The sequence below is a fragment of the Pteropus medius genome, unplaced genomic scaffold (genome assembly GCF_902729225.1).
Source record: "Pteropus medius unplaced genomic scaffold, Ma_sr-lr_union100, whole genome shotgun sequence".
In the NCBI taxonomy this organism is placed as follows: domain Eukaryota; kingdom Metazoa; phylum Chordata; class Mammalia; order Chiroptera; family Pteropodidae; genus Pteropus; species Pteropus medius.
In genome coordinates, this window is record NW_024349796.1 from 17,812,116 (window position 1) to 17,827,793 (window position 15,678).

At 66.5% G+C, this 15,678-nt stretch overlaps 2 protein-coding genes across 6 annotated transcripts in view; both read left to right on the forward strand.

Annotated features, from left to right (window-relative positions):
* INAVA (innate immunity activator) overlaps positions 1–8,022 on the forward strand; it is a 16,379-nt gene extending 8,357 nt beyond the window's left edge. The window contains exons 6-10 of the mRNA XM_039883643.1: positions 1,995–2,202; positions 2,923–3,118; positions 3,306–3,473; positions 4,821–5,388; positions 6,430–8,022. Of these exons, the coding sequence (XP_039739577.1) occupies positions 1,995–2,202; positions 2,923–3,118; positions 3,306–3,473; positions 4,821–5,388; positions 6,430–6,525 (1,236 nt within the window). The 3' untranslated portion in view covers positions 6,526–8,022. The remainder of the gene's footprint in view (positions 1–1,994; positions 2,203–2,922; positions 3,119–3,305; positions 3,474–4,820; positions 5,389–6,429) is intronic.
* A 2,623-nt stretch (positions 8,023–10,645) lies between these two features.
* On the forward strand, positions 10,646–15,566 carry LOC120619251 (maestro heat-like repeat-containing protein family member 7). 5 transcript variants are annotated; one of them, XM_039883534.1, is made up of 9 exons: positions 10,672–10,775; positions 11,085–11,232; positions 11,273–11,417; positions 11,748–11,877; positions 12,435–12,521; positions 12,821–12,928; positions 13,194–13,329; positions 13,803–13,894; positions 15,066–15,566. In XM_039883534.1, the coding sequence occupies exons 1-9, from the start codon at positions 10,773–10,775 to the stop codon at positions 15,345–15,347; spliced, it is 1,131 nt and encodes a 376-aa protein (XP_039739468.1). In that variant the 5' UTR covers positions 10,672–10,772; the 3' UTR covers positions 15,348–15,566. The 5 variants fall into 5 exon arrangements, with proteins under 5 accessions (XP_039739464.1, XP_039739465.1, XP_039739467.1 ...); XM_039883530.1 differs by having other exon boundaries at positions 10,646–11,232; XM_039883531.1 differs by having other exon boundaries at positions 10,646–11,207; positions 11,338–11,417.
* Positions 15,567–15,678: the final 112 nt, after the last annotated feature.

Genomic DNA, 15,678 nt, shown 5'->3' on the forward strand with positions numbered 1-15,678 from the left:
GGGGGCTGGAGGGGATGTCAGGGGGCCCTGGAGCAGAGCTGGATTCCAGGCCTGGGCTGGGCTGAGAGGGTTGTCTGCTGCTCCCACCCACCCCCTCAGGCTCTGACCCCTGGCCCTCGGGTGGACGGTTGGCTCTTGGCTGAGGCCACTCTACCCCGCAGGCCAGGACCTTGCATAGTGCTTCCTGGCCCCAGGCCTTAGGCGGGCAGTTATCACAGCCACACGCGTCTCACGTCTCAGATTTGGGATAGAAGGGGTGTGACCAGACACCTCCCAGGTCACGTCCAGTAGCCAGGAGTCGGGGAGAGGGGAGGAAGCTGACCCGGTATACTGCATGACAGCACTGTGGGTCTCCAAAGTCCCTCTCCTCTCCAGGGGCCCCCAGGGATGGGCGAGGCCGGGAGCGTCCCTCCGGAAGCCCAGAGTCTGGCTGGCAGATCGCGGCACTGACCCTCCCGCCTCCGCAGAGGCGGCGGCTCCTGCCGTGGGCTCCGGCCTGTGAGACGTCGAGCCGCTCGTTCTCAGGAAGAGCTGGGAGATGGGCATGGCTGGGGGTCCTTCCCAGACCATGCGGGCTCCCGGTGCCCGTGGGTTCATCCCCTCACCTCGGTCTCGTCTCCTTGGCTGGCCTCCGATGACTCCGGAACCCAAACGCGCGGCTCAGCCCCGGCTGCCGTGACGGGGAGGCCCCGCCGTGCCTTCAGCCAGACGCTTGCAAAAAATAAGAATCTTTATTCCCCTGGGTCTTGTAAGACCAGAGGCCGAGGACCTGGACCCCAAAGCAAAGGCCGGTGTGAGCCGAGTGGAGTGAGGTGGGGGCCCAGCAGGTCGTAAGAACTGCTCCGTGTGACGCAAGCTGCGGGGCAAAGGTCAAAAACTTCTCTAAAGGTCCAGGTGGTAGACATTCCAGGCTTTGTGGGCCTGTGCTCTCTGCCCTGGCTACTGACCTCTGCCCTGGGAGCGAAGGCAGCCAGACGTTATGTAAACAAATCCGTAGCCATGTTGTTTCAATAAAACTTTATTTATCAAGACAGCCAGGTAACCAGATTTGGCCCAGCAGCCTGTAGTTTGCCCATCTCTGTTGTAAGGGGCTTTAAGATGGCTGGAATTATGTACTTTTAGAATTTTCTGGGTGCTGACCGGTGCGTTAGAGGCCAGCTAGCCTCTAACTGGATAAGGGACTGAGCTCGCAGGTAGGTAGGAGCCCAGCTCTGGCCGGACCGTCTGGGTGCGATTCCGAGTCACCCGCCCTTCGGCAGATCGACCTAAGCCAAGCTTCCCAGCTCCTGCAAGCCTCGGATTCCTCCATGGTACACGGAGAGGATCACGGTATCTGCCTCATAGGGTCGTCGGGGTTAATAAATCCCGCCTGGCGAATCAATAAGTAGGAAGCACTTAGACAGTTACAGGCACAGTAGACATGGCGGTGATTGCTTTCCCTCCTCCTCGTCCTCAGATGTAGGCGGAGGCACTTCGTGAGTTCCATCCAGGTCACGTTAGGCAGATCCTCAGTATCTAAGGCTTCGGCTCGAAGGCAGTGGCCCAAATCGGTCCCCTCTGCTTTCCCCGGGCCCCGCTCCGGCTGCAACCTGCAGGAACACCACACTCCGTGTCCTCCAGGGGACTGGCCATGTCACCAGTCCAAGAACCTTCCTTATCCAGCCGTAGACCCACAACCCCACGACTCAGACGCGCACGCGCACGGCGCCTGCTGCTCGTGGTGTGGGGCTCGCGGATGGGGGGCCCTCCGGTCGAGTTGTGCCGATGACGGCAGAGGCTGTGGAACAGTTAGCAAAGTTCTTTCATCCCACGGGCCACCAAATCAGCGCTTTCCCTCTGCCTCCCCCGCCAGGAAACCCTGCCACAGGAAGGCCTGGCTTTTGTTTGACAGATGGGGAAACCGAGGCCCAGAGCGTTGGGAAGGCTTATTCACGGTTGCAAAGCTAATGGCAGAGCCAGGACGAAAATCCGGTTTCCCATCTCCTAGCTCCTAACTTCTGATTTTTCTTCTACTCCTGAGTAGCAGATTCGCACCCATGCGGTGTCTGACGCGCAATTGGCGTCTCCTGATGAGTGGTGGGAGCGGCAGGTCCAGCCTGGGCTGCGGGTTCCTCACCTCTGTCTCTCGTCTCTCCTTGGCTTTTCCAGAGCTCAGTGCCTCTGATGACAGCTCCCTGTCTGACGGGCCACTCCGGGAGGAAGGTGAGGGGGCGTCTCAGGGACGGTCGTCAGGACTGGGCTCCGTCGGCCCTGGGGCTCGGGCAGAGCTCAGGGGCGAGTGAGCTAGTGGAGGCGGGGTGCCACTCCCGCGTTGTGCTGGTGTCTCCGCGCCCCGCACGTGCTCACTGCGGGCGGGGGTGGCCGGCCCTTCCCATGCGAGTCACTCAGCCCTTCTGACAGGGCGGGGCGGAGAGAGTTCCAGCCGGGCCCCAGGCGTCCTGGGACTTTGTGTCAGTGCGCACCTGTCAGAGCCAGAGGGCTATCCGGGCACAGTTGCTGGCCTTTTTGAGAGGAGGGTGGCAAGACACGAGTCCGTAGATCAAGAACCTTGTTTACAAACCCGGAGGACGCGGGGGGAAGGTGACCGAGAAGGTGTGCCGTTCTGCCCGGGGAGTGCCCGGGCCAGTAAGGAAGCGGCAGGGCCGGGCATGGTGAGAACAGGAAAAGCAGGTCACCAGAGGGTTTGCGCAGGCAGAGGCGCCAGGAGCAAAGGTCAGCAGCGCAGGAATGCGGGCCAGGGAGTCAGTCCAGGGAGGCTTCCTGAAGGGGGCAGAGTGGGACAGGGCCGCGAGGGGTTGGGTCCCAGAGGGGGAGCCCTTTCTGAGCGTCTGGGGGGAGTGTAGCTGGACAGCAGCCATGGGCGGGGGGGAGCCGCATGGCCGGCTCCCCAGCCACTGCCCTCCGGCCTCTCCACTCCTGCAGAGGCCGCCCCGGTGCCAGAAGCTCCCCCGGAGTCCCCGCCTCTCCCGCCCCAGAACCTTGAGGGGCTGCAGCCAGCTGGACCTGAGATGGCAGGCCTGGACCAGGCCCCCATCCAGAACAGCCCCTGGCGGGAGACCAGCCTGGACCACCCCTACGAGAAGCCGAGGAAGCCTTCCGAGCCCAGCAGCGAGGCGAGGTGAGGGCAGGGAGGCCGCGGGGAGGGCCCGCGGGGGGCGCGGCAGGGCCCGGCCGGAGGCTGCCCCTTTGCCCAGCTGGTGCTTGCTGCTGGCAGCTTGGGGCCCCTGCCAAGCACCCGCTTCGTCTGCAAACGTGCACCACGAACGGGAGCCTTCTGCCACTGACCTGCCTCCACCCCTCCGCAGCAGCCCGGCCACCACGCCGCAGGACCGGCCCGGCGCCCCCGGCCCGTGGCTGCCGGAGCCCGCGCCCCGCCGTGCGGTCCCCATCCGCAGTGTTCCCGGCCAGTGGCAGGGTCGCACCAGTGCCCCCCCGCCCCCCGAGGTGCAGGGCAGGAGGGGCCAGTCTCTGAGGTAACACGCGGGCCACCCCCAAGACGCAGGGAACGGGGGACACACCGTGAGACCCTGCAGTGGAGGGTGGTGGTGCAGCTGTGGGTGACGCGCGGCCAGTCCGCCCCGGCTGTGCCACAGCCCGCAGGGCCAGGGGCAGGCCGCCCGTGAAGCCGGGCTCCTCCGCGGGCCCCACGTGTCCGTCTGCACAGGCGTCCCATGCTGGGGGCTCAGGGCAGATGCAGCGTGCCAGGCCGGCCACTCTCTGTCCCCGGAGCCCCTGTGTGTGGGCGGGAGCTTCAGCAGTTGTCTGAGACTGTGGGTCACCGACCCCATCCGTGGATTCTTGTTCGCGGTCATTTTATGTCCTGTGAAGTCGCCACAAACACTGAATTCGCCACGACAGCCATCGCTCTCGGGGAACACAGCATGGGGCCCTCGCGAGCTTCCGCTCATAACGTTTTTGTCAGCCGATCAGCATGTGACCCATGAGACGTGCCTTTCTGGGTAAAGTTGCCGTATTTCGGTGACATCGAACTTGTGCCCGGATGGAGCTCGTCCAGGACTTTTCGCACGAGGCCCACCCCGGCCTCCTGCTGCCTGCAGATGCGGGCTCTGCGGGCACTGAGAACCGACCGCACGCTGCGTCCCTCCGCCCGGCCGGCAGGTGTCAGCGACACCGCGCCATGCCACGGCCTGGACCCCAGGGCCTGCGGGGGGTCCTCCCAGTCTGAGTTTGCTTGTTAGGCAGCGCGAGGTGGGGTGCCGCCTGGGACGATGGCTCTCAAGTGGAGAATGGGTTTCAGGTTTCACGGACTGCCTGGCCCTTTTGCAGACAGAGCCTCTGTGCGCATTAGTAAACAACACAGGCTGTGCCCTGTGTATCAGCAGAGCGGCGGCTGGATTCCGGCCCCAGGGGGCCAGGGCCGGCGCCTCTGGGGGAGGCCACCCTGATGAGCTGCCCGTGAGGCTGCCCGCACTGCCCTAACCGCATGTGGCGGACGGGTGGCTCGCAGGACGGAAGTGATCGTCTCACGGCGGAGGAGGCCGGTGGTCCAAGCTCAGGGGCCGGTTTCTCCTGAGGCTCTGTCCTCGGACTGGGGACCACGGTGTCCTCCCTCGCGTGGCCATATCCTGTGCCACACTCCGGTTAGTGACATGGTAGTAGTGTCTGTGGATGAAACGCCGCTGAGCACAGGGTCCCTCGAATGACTGAGAATGCGTGACAGCAACGTAGCACACTGGCCATGCGCCAGAAAAGCGGACTGGAGCAGGGGGCTGTGGGCGGGGCGAGGGGAGGCAGGGGGTCACCAGGAGGGGATCCGCCCCCACCCCCAGACTCAGGGTGTCTGTCTTCGTCCCCCCCAGGATGGACTCCTTGCGGGCGGGCCCCCGCCGCCGCCCCACGCACTACACGGTGACGGTGCCCAGCTCCTGCTGGACCCCGGCCGGACCCCCACGGCTGCCCCACGCCCCCCTCTCCTGCTCGGAGGACAGCGGCTCGGACGGCTCCAGTGTGTCGCACGCCACCTCGCCGGGCAGCAGCAGCCCCGACATCTGTGCTCTGCGGCCCCTGTCCCCGCCCGTGCCGCCGCCGGGGCCTCGCGGGGCCTGGGGCTTGGCCATGGCCCACCCGGCGCTGCTGCCGCCCGGGCCCCTCGCAGCCGGGCGCTACGTGCTGGTGGCGGAGCGCCGCCTGCCGCCGGGCGAGGAGCGGGCGCTGGCCCTGCGTCCCCGTGGCCGCCCCACCCGCTCGCCCTCCCTCAAGGACAGCTCGGAGGGCCGTGTGCTCTGCAGGGCGACCGTGAGCCAGGAGCTGCAGTTGTGGCTGGAGCGCGCCCACCTGCGCGGTACCCGCCCGCACTCGCTGGACCGCCAGGGGGCCTTCCGCGTGCGCAGCCTGCCCCCCGGGCGGGCCCCGGCGTCCCGGGCACAGGTGAGGTCACCACGGGCCTGGCGCTGGGCAAGGCCTGCCCGTCGGGCCGGGCCGGGCCGGAGGACAGTCCCAGACAGGCCCGCCCACATTTCCCCGCCGCAGTCCAGCCCACGCTGCCCCCCACCTTCCCGACTAGAGGGCCCAGGGGAAAGGGACTCCCCAAAAGTGTTTGCGGAAGCCGGACCCCAGGACTGCCTGCCGGTCAGCGGCCTCCTGGGGTGGCTGCCACCCTTCCACGCTGTCAAGCTGAAGGGCAGGCGGCCTAGCGGTTAACTGCCCAGCCTCCCGCCCCCTGTCGTGTCCGGGTTCCAGCCTCAGCCCTGCTGGCCAGTGCGTTAGCGCCTTCGCTGCCTCTGTGAGGGGGGAGCGCCTGTGCCCCGGGCCGGTGAGAGCTTTGGGGAGGGAGCGCACGTGACGTGATTGGCGGTGCTGGCCCGGGTCGTGGGTGGATCGTGGGATGCACCGCCCTGACGGTGACGTAGCGGTGGCCCCTGCTTGCCGTGTCCAGCTTCCTCATTCTGGGAGTGGGGAGAGCAGGCTTCAGTCTGCTCTTTGTTCCTCTCTGGACTGGAGGGCTCGGCGGGGGGGCGGGCTCCAGAAGGGACCGACAGGCAGCTTCTTTGAAACCCTAGGTCCCCACAGGCCCAGCTGTGTGTCCCTCCCCCACCCACCGCCCCGCTGGCCGCAGATGGCATCTGGGCCTGATAGCACCCTGCCCCAGTCCTGGGCCACACCCTCCAGCCGATGTGCTTCTCCCTTCCCGTGAGCGAGCTTGGACCTGTCCTTGGCCCAGGCCCAGCCTGTCCCAACCTGCCAGACAGGGAGGGTGGTGAGCAGAGAGCCAGCACAGGAAAGGGGAGGTCAAGGCGCCTGTCACACCCCTAGGACCTGGAGCGGGAAGTGGATGCAGGGTGTTCCCTGGGGGACGAATGGCCCCCTGGAGGCAGGTGCCGAGTGGCCGGGCTGGGGCCCCTGCCGGCCCGCATCTGTAAGGAGCAGGCAGTACCCGGGCGGCTCACCACCCCTCTCTCCCTGGCCCAGCAGGCCCCTGCCGTGTGTGTGCTCCGGAGATCCCCAGAGGGGGCCCCCGTGCAGATCTTCGTGCCCGAGAACGGCGAAATCGTCAGCCAGGTGTGACCACGGCCAGCTCCAAGCACGACACGGCCCTGCGCCGGCGGAGACCTCCCTGGCGGAGTCACGGCTGAGACCTGCCGTCTCAAGTGCCTTCCGCAGCTCCTTGGTCACCACTGTCACCATCGCAGGCTGATGACCTGGAGCCGAGACTTTTTTTTTTTTTTACCAGTTTTTGTTCAGAAGTCCTGGTGCAAGGATTTGTATTTGTCACTTGTCTTCAAGATCTCTGTAATACGATAACGCTTCATGCCCAGAGACTGGCCCACGAGTCCCGGGGCCTTGCCTCTCTGACGGACAGCGTCTGTCCCCTTGTGCCAGACCTGTGGTAGGAGACACACGAGGCCCTCATGTGCTCTGCCTCTGGGGCCGGGAACGTGCCCGGAGACCGGCCCACCCTCCTGTCCCACTGCGGCTGGATGCTGGCCGTGGCTGACTCCTGTGCTCCCCACTTTCCAGCTCTCTGGGTACCGCAGGGGTGCCCGGGCTGGGGAGCCTCCCCGCTTAGAATGTGCTCTGTGATGCACACGCCACGTGCAGGTCGGAGGTCAGCGCGTCCTGCTGGAGGGTCGACTTCCTGGCCCCGCTACTTTGCTGACCCCGTAAATCCCGCGGGGGGCCCTGGTCGCTCTCCTCTCTAGGCCCTGTGGGCTCCCAGCGTCTCCTCCGACCTCCGGGCAGCCCCGCCGGGCTCAGGTCAGTGCCGCCGGCCGGTGAACGGCTGGCCGTGCAGCCACCTCTGGGCGTCGTGAGAACCTGCCACACCCTCATAGTCCTAAAAACCGGAACCTGGCAGACGCCATGGAGAGGCACCCCAGTGTGGCCCGCTGTCAGGCGGACGCGGGCTCACGGCTCCTGCTCCCCTCCCAGCCGGGCTCCTGCTCAGAGACTGACCGGGTCAGCCCTTGTCTCTGGCAGACCAGAGAACTCGCTCTGAAGGACACTAACGAGTCCTCCCAGCTACCAAGAGTCAAGCGGGCCTGAGCGGCCTGTGCCGAGGCTCCAGGTGGTGCCTGGGTCCCGTCCGGGGCCTTCACTGTGGGGGTCCTGCTTCCGGAGGCGGCCGCTGGGCCGAGGCCAGTGGGGACCGAGGCTGGGTTCTGATTCTGCCCGCGGAGGCCCTTCCCCTCCGAGTTCCCTGGACTCGGACAGCAACTAGGGATGCAGCTAAACCCTCCAAGCACTGGATGCCTGACCCAAAGGCCCGGATCTCCCACTGGGCAGGACGGTGTGGCCAGCTGCATGAGGTGCCACACCACCGTGTCCCGATGTCCTACTGTGGACGCAGTTCCCATTGCTCCTGAGCCCCTTTCCCAGTGCTCGGCCGTCTCCCCTCCAGTGTCCCCCGGGGCCTGAGCCAGGAGACACCTGCGTGCCCAGCCGCACCTGAGCGCCCTTCCCACCGCCTCGTTGGTCCCGCGTGGTGCCTGGTGCTGTTGCCTCGGCTGTGGACCGGCACCTGAGTGGGTCGTGGTGTCAAATAAAGTCCGTGTGATCAGCTGAGTGTTTTTTTGGGGGGTGTTTTATTCTTTTGTGCCAAGAAGCTCTGCCCAGCCCACGGGATGCTGCCCAGCGTGGCAGAGTGGCCTGGCCTCTCTAGCCGGTCTGGCCGGGTCCCAGGGAGCAGGTGGGCTGCGTGGGGGTGGGGGCCTTGTGGGCTGTCTGCCTCCCTGGCGGAAGCAGGCGCCCCTCCGCCCCCGTCAGGCCCCAGGCGTCCTCCGGGAGTCTCGCCCCCCAGGAGAGGGGCCGGCTCCCATGGTCCGGCTCCCGCTTGGCAGTGGTCAGTGGTGAGTGTGCCGAGTCGCGTTCAGAGCCTGCAGGGGCTGCTGCCCAGAGCGGGCAGGGGGCTGGAGAGAAGTGATCCCCTCTGCAAAGCTGCACAGGGGGGCTTCCTCAGGGGCTGGGGCCTCTACAAGCTTCTCCCCTTCTCCGGGGGCCACGGGTGGGCGGAGAGCCGGAGACATCTTCTGGCCGGCCTGCAGGGGCCGCCCAGGACCCGGGCGCAGCGCCCCCTGGAGCCTGTCCCCGAGCCGGTGGCTGGGTCTGAGGCGCCAAGCGTCAGGTAGGGCCCCTGCCTGCCTGCGCCCCCACCCCCGGCCCCGAGCAGCCGGTGGCTGCGGCCCACACCCGTCCTGGGGCCCCCGGGTGCCCGTGGCTTCGGGGCCTGGCTCTGAGGCCCGCGTGTCTGTTCTGGGTGGTGGGGACTGGGAAGGGACACATGCCCAGGGTCTCTGGGGAGGACCTGGCCCCTGGTGTTGGACGTCCTCAGTCTAACTGGATCATGGGTCCTGGGGTGCCTGGCCAAGTGGTTGGGACAACTGTGACGAGTTAGGCCGCGTGCCAGGGAGTTCCTGGGGGCAGACGGAGGCCAGCTCGGAGGAGGGGGACAGAGAGGGCAATGGGGCCCCCCGCGAGGTGCTTGGAGGGGAAGCTGCCGTCTGGGGCAGAGGGATGGACGCCCTGAGCCGGGGGCCTGTGAGTCTGAAATGTCCTCACACAGGACGGCCCTGAGTGGGAGGCTCACAGGAAGTTGGGGCGACTCAGGGCCCTTCAGGGGCCATGACTTCCCACGGGACGAGGAGGGACAGGGAAGCCGGGCAGGACCAGCCCGAGCAGCTCAGCCGCCTCCTTCACTCACAGGTGACCAGGGCCTGCCCCCTGCTGCCGTCCCGAGGTGCAGATGAACCCCCACCCCGCACAGCCAAAGGCAAACGTCGCCTTGCCTCAATCCACTGGTCATGTGTCCTGGAAGCCCAACCTGGCGGGTGAGCACCCGGCCCCGGGCCCAGCCGTGTCTCAGCTCATGGTGGTGGCTCAGAGGTGGGGCCACCGCCCAGGCCTCGCTGCCCCTGGCACGCGACAAGCACGCGTCTGCCCGCCCCTGCCTGGCCCCTTCACAGCTCTGGCCCCTGCGTCCCTTTTCAGACCTGGCTCCATGAGGCGCCTGGAGCTGGGTGGGGACCAGGACGTCGCCTGGGCTGTGAGTCACCCGCCAGCGGGGGCAGCCAGGGTCCTATGCTATCAGGGGAGCGTGCCGGGCACGGTCCTGCCTCAGGGCCTTTGCATCTGCCGCTCCCGTGGCCTAGAACGTCCCCCCTGCACCCTTCCGCCAATATCCGCATGGCTGTTCCTCACATCCTTCAAAACCATGCGGGGTCAGTCGGCGAGACGTCCTCCGACTCCGACCCCCGTGCAGGTACCCACACGAACGCACGCAAACCCATGCAAACCCACATGAGCCCACGCGAACACGCACGAGCCCACGGAAACCCACGGAAACCCAATGTCACACGCTGGACTCATCATTTCAACCCACATTGCTCATGAGTCTGCTGCGGAACACACACGAGCCTTCCGGAAACCCACGCCAACTATCGCTAAACTCCACATGAGCCCACGTCAACACACACGAGCCCATGGAAACCCACGGAAACCCACGAACCCACACGACCCACACAAGCCCACACGAGCCCACACGAGCCCGGGAGCCGTGCATTTGCCCCTCCCTTGACACAGTAACGGCCGGCCAGGGACGCTGCCTTCTCCCCATTTCACAGACCGGAAACAGAAGCGGAGGGTTTCGTTTTGCTGAAGGTCACAGGGCTGCGTCAGTGAGAGCGGAGCCTTGAACTTGGCGGTTTGGTGTTCTGCGTCCGCCCCAGGGCGCTCCTCCCTGTGAAGGGCTGAGCTCGGGCCCGGTGGCCCGCGGTGCTTCTGGTCCCAGAGCTGCCACCCCGTCCACCCTCCTGCTTCATCCACCCCTGACGCCCCTCGGGGCGGACAGACTGTCAGCCCCACCCCCGGCCCCTGCATGGGGACTCTTGCCTGCAGAGCTGCCCCAGCCCGGTGACAAGGGCATTCCCAGGCTGCTTGGGGTTTCCAGTCTCGTTCAGGAGCCTCGAGGCCCCTTGGGGAGCACGTGGGCAAGTCGAGGGCACCAGGTCTCTCCCTCGCCAGAATTCTACCCTTGGCCATGCCTGGCACGGATGCTCCTTCTCTAAGTCCCGTGCGATGGCTTCTGAGGTCCACGCTGGGCCACGGGCCTGGAGAAGGTGGCTCTCAGAGCTGAGGCCCCTGCCAGGGACCCTGCGGGTTCCAAGCCCCGGTGCCGGGGGGCTGGGCCAGAGGCTCTGCTTCTCTGCACCATCTGAGAGGGTCGGCCCAGCCCCTCCCAACACTGACCCTTCGCAGGCTTGCGGCAGTCAGAGCGAGAAGCCTATCGGCTCATCCTGGACTTTCTGGAGCAGGAGCATATGGTAAGGGGGTTCTCCGGGGCGTTCTGGGAGCTGAGGCGGAAGCAGCAGCCCTGGCTCAGAAGCCGCCTGAATTCGGCCTGTCGGCACCTCATGATCTGGATGGTCTCAGGTGGCCAGGCCACCCCACAGGTCTTCCTCACAGACCCCGGGCCCCATTGTCCCCAGAGGGTGATGGGGACACTGGGAGTGCCAGTGCGAGAGGTTGGGGGAGGCAAGGGCGCGTCCAGGCCGGGGGCTCCGCGGTCTGGGTGCGAGAGTCTCGGGCGGCCTGCGGGAGACGCTAGGGTGGGCGTGTGTGTCCTGTCCCAGACCCAGACGGACAAGCAGAGGTTCCTGAGGGCCGTGGAGATCCTGAGTGATGCCGTTCGCGCCCAGGCGAACGGCTCCATGGACGAGTACTTTCCCAAAGCCGTCCTGGCCAAGAAAATCGAGGTGAGGGAGACTCGCTCCGACGGAGGTGGCCCCGGGGACGTGGGCGGTGTCTCTCCCAGGGGGAGGTGGCCCCGGGGACGTGGGCGCTGTCTCTCCCAGGGGAGTCTGCGGTCCTTTCTGGCTCTTCCAGACGCTGATCCTTGAAGAGGCCAGTGAGCTCCTGACCAGCAACGTGCGGCAGCAAGCCATGCTCTGCGTCGTGGCCCTGAGGTCACCCCTGCCTGTCCCCTCATCTGGGCCCCGGGCTCTCTGATGCCCAGACATTTGGGGTGGGAGGGAGGGCGGCTTCTGAGCTGGGGGTGGCAGAGCCCGGTGACTGTCCCGGGGTGATGGGGTGCCCTCCAGCCCCCCAGGTCCACGGCCGAAAGCCCGTCAGGGCAGCGGTGTGGGGAGGGCGCCACAGGAAGCGGCCGTCCCCGGCGGCGAGAGGCCGTGGGAAAGCGCCCGGAGGCTCGCGTGCCCAGCTGCCTGTGTCCCGGGGCCGGCGGTGGCGGAGGCTCTCGCGAACGCCCCTCGCAGAGTGTCCTGTTCTCCGCGCAGCCAGGTGAACCCGCCCTTCAGCTTATCCCAGAAACTGGACCTGGTGAACGTGGGAGTCGTCCGCGTGTTCGCCCTGCCCCACGCCAGGCGCAGCGTGGACGAGATGGACAGCGCCAGTCTGTATGCCCAGGTGGGCCCGTCATCCCTTGCTGCTGGGGACCCCGTGGGGGGTGCTGCTCCACAGGCTACCCCTCCCCTCCCTCCCCTCCCGCTCAGACCCCACCTGTCTCCCCGGGAGTGGGCCGTGTCCCTCGCCCGTGTCCTGTCCCCCAGGCTCCCGTCTCTCCGGGCCCATGACAGTCTTCATCTTGAGAGCTGAGGGTCCGATGACAAAGCCCACAGGCTCTGTGCAGTGACGGGCCGGGGCCCCCTAGGCCCACCCGGGTCTCCGTTTTAGACGGGGAGTCCCTTGTCTAACAGAAGGACTCCCCAGTGGACAGAGTTCCCAGGGAGCCACCCGGTGCCTGCACGTCACTACTGCTGCAGCTCAGGTCATCCTGGGCCAGCCCCCGGTGAGGTCCAGGGTGGCCAGCACTTGGGTGGGTCAGAGTGCAGCGGCAGAACAGGACTGGCCCCCACTCTCCTTTCCCCGGAGGAGGGGTCCGCGGGGGTGGGGGTGTCACCGGGAGCTGGCTGGGTCACCATAGCCACCCTTCCTCCTGCACCCCACACCTCCTCCCCCATCAGACGGTCCAGGCCTTCGAGGACATGTTACAAGCTCTCGTGATGGACGGTCTGGACCCAGACATGACCATACTGCAGAAAGTGCTGGAGGTCAGTGGCTGCAGAGGGCAGGGCACTGGAGCCCTGGACTGGAGGCGGAGGAAGGAAGGGACACGCGGGCGGCCTGGGCCCCCGGGGCTCAGCCCTCAGCCTGCGTCACAGATTCCCGCCTGCCCGGCAGCCGGAGCAGTGGGACACTTTTCCCAACCCACCCGGGTGGGGGGGCACGCCCTGTGTGGCAGTGACAGCGTGACCTCGTTGTGTTGGGGAGGGTCCCACTCAAGGCCGGCCCCCAGGAGCGCTGCCGCCCGCCGCGGGAGTTGGTGTGGCCGAGTTTCTGTCCCCTCCAGATCGTCTTGCCCTGGCTGGTGACGTCGGAGAAGGTGCCGGAGCAGGCCCGGGCCGCGTACACCGTGGCCCACATGCTGCGCTTCGTCTGCAATTTCCCCGAGCTGCTGGCGAGTGCTGGGGGCGGGGCGGCTGGCCCCGTGGGCGTCCCCGGCCCTCTGGGACCTGCCCCTGCCGCAGGTTCCTGGGCCAGCGCGCCTCAGGGTCTGGCCGGCCCACTCCCCTGGGGCCCGACTGAGGGTGCTCCTCCTGTGGAGCGAGTGAGGCGGGGGACCCCCAAGGGTGGACGGTCGGGTGGCGGTGGAGGGCGGGTGGTCGTGCTGGGGAGAGGCTGCCTCAGGGGCGACGCGGGGGTGACGTGTCCTCTTCCGGCAGCACATGGCAGAGTTCTCCATCGTCGGGACCCTCATGGGCACACTGGGCGTCTTCTGCCTGAACCCCCAACACGACGTCTGTACCGGGGCGTCCGAGGGCCTGCATTACCTGTTCACAGTCCTCGTGCTTCACAGGAGTGAGTGGGGGGGCCTGGGGGGCCGTGTGGCCGTGCGGCCGCAGCTGCGGGGACACACTGACCGCAGCACCAACGGACGGCGCTGCCGAGACCCCGGGATGTTCCCAGAGCGAAAGCAGAGCTGGGCTTGCAGCCGCCTCTGATGGCACCTGGGGTCCTCCGTGCCCCCCAGCTATGCCACCGTGACTGCGGGGAATGGGACCCGGGAAACGAGCAACCTTTTCAGGGGACAAACGGGGTGACCCCGACCTGGCCTTTGCCCCAGGGCGTTTGCTTGGCTGTGGGGGTGGGGACAGTCCTTGTGCCCTGCCTGGTACCTCGTGCAGGTTCTGGGGGACCTGGCCACCTCCCCGCCACAGTGCCCCCCATCGGCCTGGTCCTGGGGGACCCTCCGGTCTGGGGTGCTGCGCGAGGGGCCGTGGCCCTTTCCCTGCGGAGGCCGAGGCCCTGACTGCCATGTCTGGTCTGGACAGGGCGTGCGAAGCAGAAGACAGAGGTCCTCCTGAGGGACCTGCAGAAGCACTTCCACGGGGCGTGGTTCGCCCACATGCAGGACCTCACGATGGTAACGCTCGCTGTCGCCCGTGACGCGGCCTGGGCGGGGAGCCTCTGCAGGGGAGAAAGGGCCTGGCCGCGGGAACGCCCCAACATTCAGGCCCACGCCCCTCACTGCACTTGAGTTGATTCACGTCTGAGGTCACCGAGAGATTTGAAGACACAGGCCCGGTCAGCCCTGTCCTCCGCCCACAGATGTCCCTCCATCAGCCTCACGTTGGCTTTATTCACCCAGCGATGGCCCGTGGCCTGTCCTGGGGTGGTGTCCACAGGCCCGGTCAACCCCAGTCACCCAGCCGGAAGCCCGGGAGGCGTCCCTCACCTTTCCCTCCTGTCTACACCCAGCTCAGTCCCGCGTCTGTCCACACCGCCTCCCACACAGCTCTGGGGTCCATCGCTCTGGCCGGCCCCGCCGTGGCTGCCTGGGTCACTGTCACAGCTTCCTACTGACAGCCTTGTGCCCAGCCATGTCCCCGTCACAGCACTTTCTGCACTACAGCCCGAGAACTCTTGCTCAAATACAAATGTCATCAAGCCGTTCCCCGCCACTGTCTTTCACCGATGTCCAGACTTCACGTAGCCCGAGGGGTTAACTTGCTCAGCCTTCCTGCCTCATCCAGGGTCCGTCCCCCTTGCCCCTGGCCCAGGGCTCCCTGGAGGACCCCCAGGCAGCCCAAACCCCTCCGCCCCTCACGCTTCTGCACAGCCAGTTCCCTCCGCCTAGACGACCCCTGACCCCGCCCTCCGCCGCGGTCCCCAGGCGTGGGCCTCAGGATGCCCTGACTGATGGCCCACGTTCAGCTGTCCCCTCATAGCATTTGTCACACTGCCCTGCGATCGGTTCCCTGAGGACAAAGGCAGAGGGTGTCCTGTTGGTGGCCCTCCGCAGCCCCAAGCGACAAAGCCAGGCATGAGGCACAGGTGGTGTAGACCATCGGTCACCTCGTGCTCTAAACCCACCCAACAGCAAAACTCGCTTCCAGCCGGCCACCGCACTGAGCCCCGAGTTCAGAATAAAAACAAACACCTTTTTGCATGGTCCTCTGCGTCACGTTGTCTGACGAATGTTCCGGCCGGGGACTGAGGAGCCGGTGACAGCCCGTGCCCCTGGCGGCTGGTCGGGGGGTCCAGGGGCTCTGGCCATCCCAGAGCAGAGACGCCTGTCATTCGTTGTCCGACAGTTCTTCAGGAAGTACCTGACCCCCGAGGAGAGGGCGGACGTGATCTTGGTGGCCATGGAGGCCATGGCCACCACCAGCAGGAATGACGGCTCTGGGGCTTCCAAGATGCTGACCGCGATCCTGAAGTCCCCGATGGCCGACATCGGGAAGGTAGCAGCTCCGAGGGACTGGGTGGTTCAAGGGCAACTGAAGGGCGCTTCCTCTCCGTCCGGCTCCGGATCCCGTCCTGCTCTCGCCGGCTGGTTGGAGAACTGCCCGTTAACCCAGACGAGAAAAGGTTAACTGAAGGGCGTTCGCTGTCGTGAGGAAGGCCCCTCCTCACGGAGACCACTTGGCCTCCGACTCCCGCAGGAAGGGAAGGGGACGCACGGCCAAGCTGCAGCAGCCGACCGGGGCCAGCACGGCCTCGTCACCCCTCCTGGTTCCAGACGCCGCGGTAGGTCCGCGGTGCCTTCCTCACTGTGGTGGGAGGAGGCACAGCCAAGTTACAGGCGCAGACGTCTCTCTCTCTGCATATGTGCACAGACGTTCGCCGCAGGGCCACGAGCAAGGGACCACAGCGAAGCCTCGGAAAACTAAGGCAGTGTGGTTTATCTTTTTTTTTTTTTTTAAT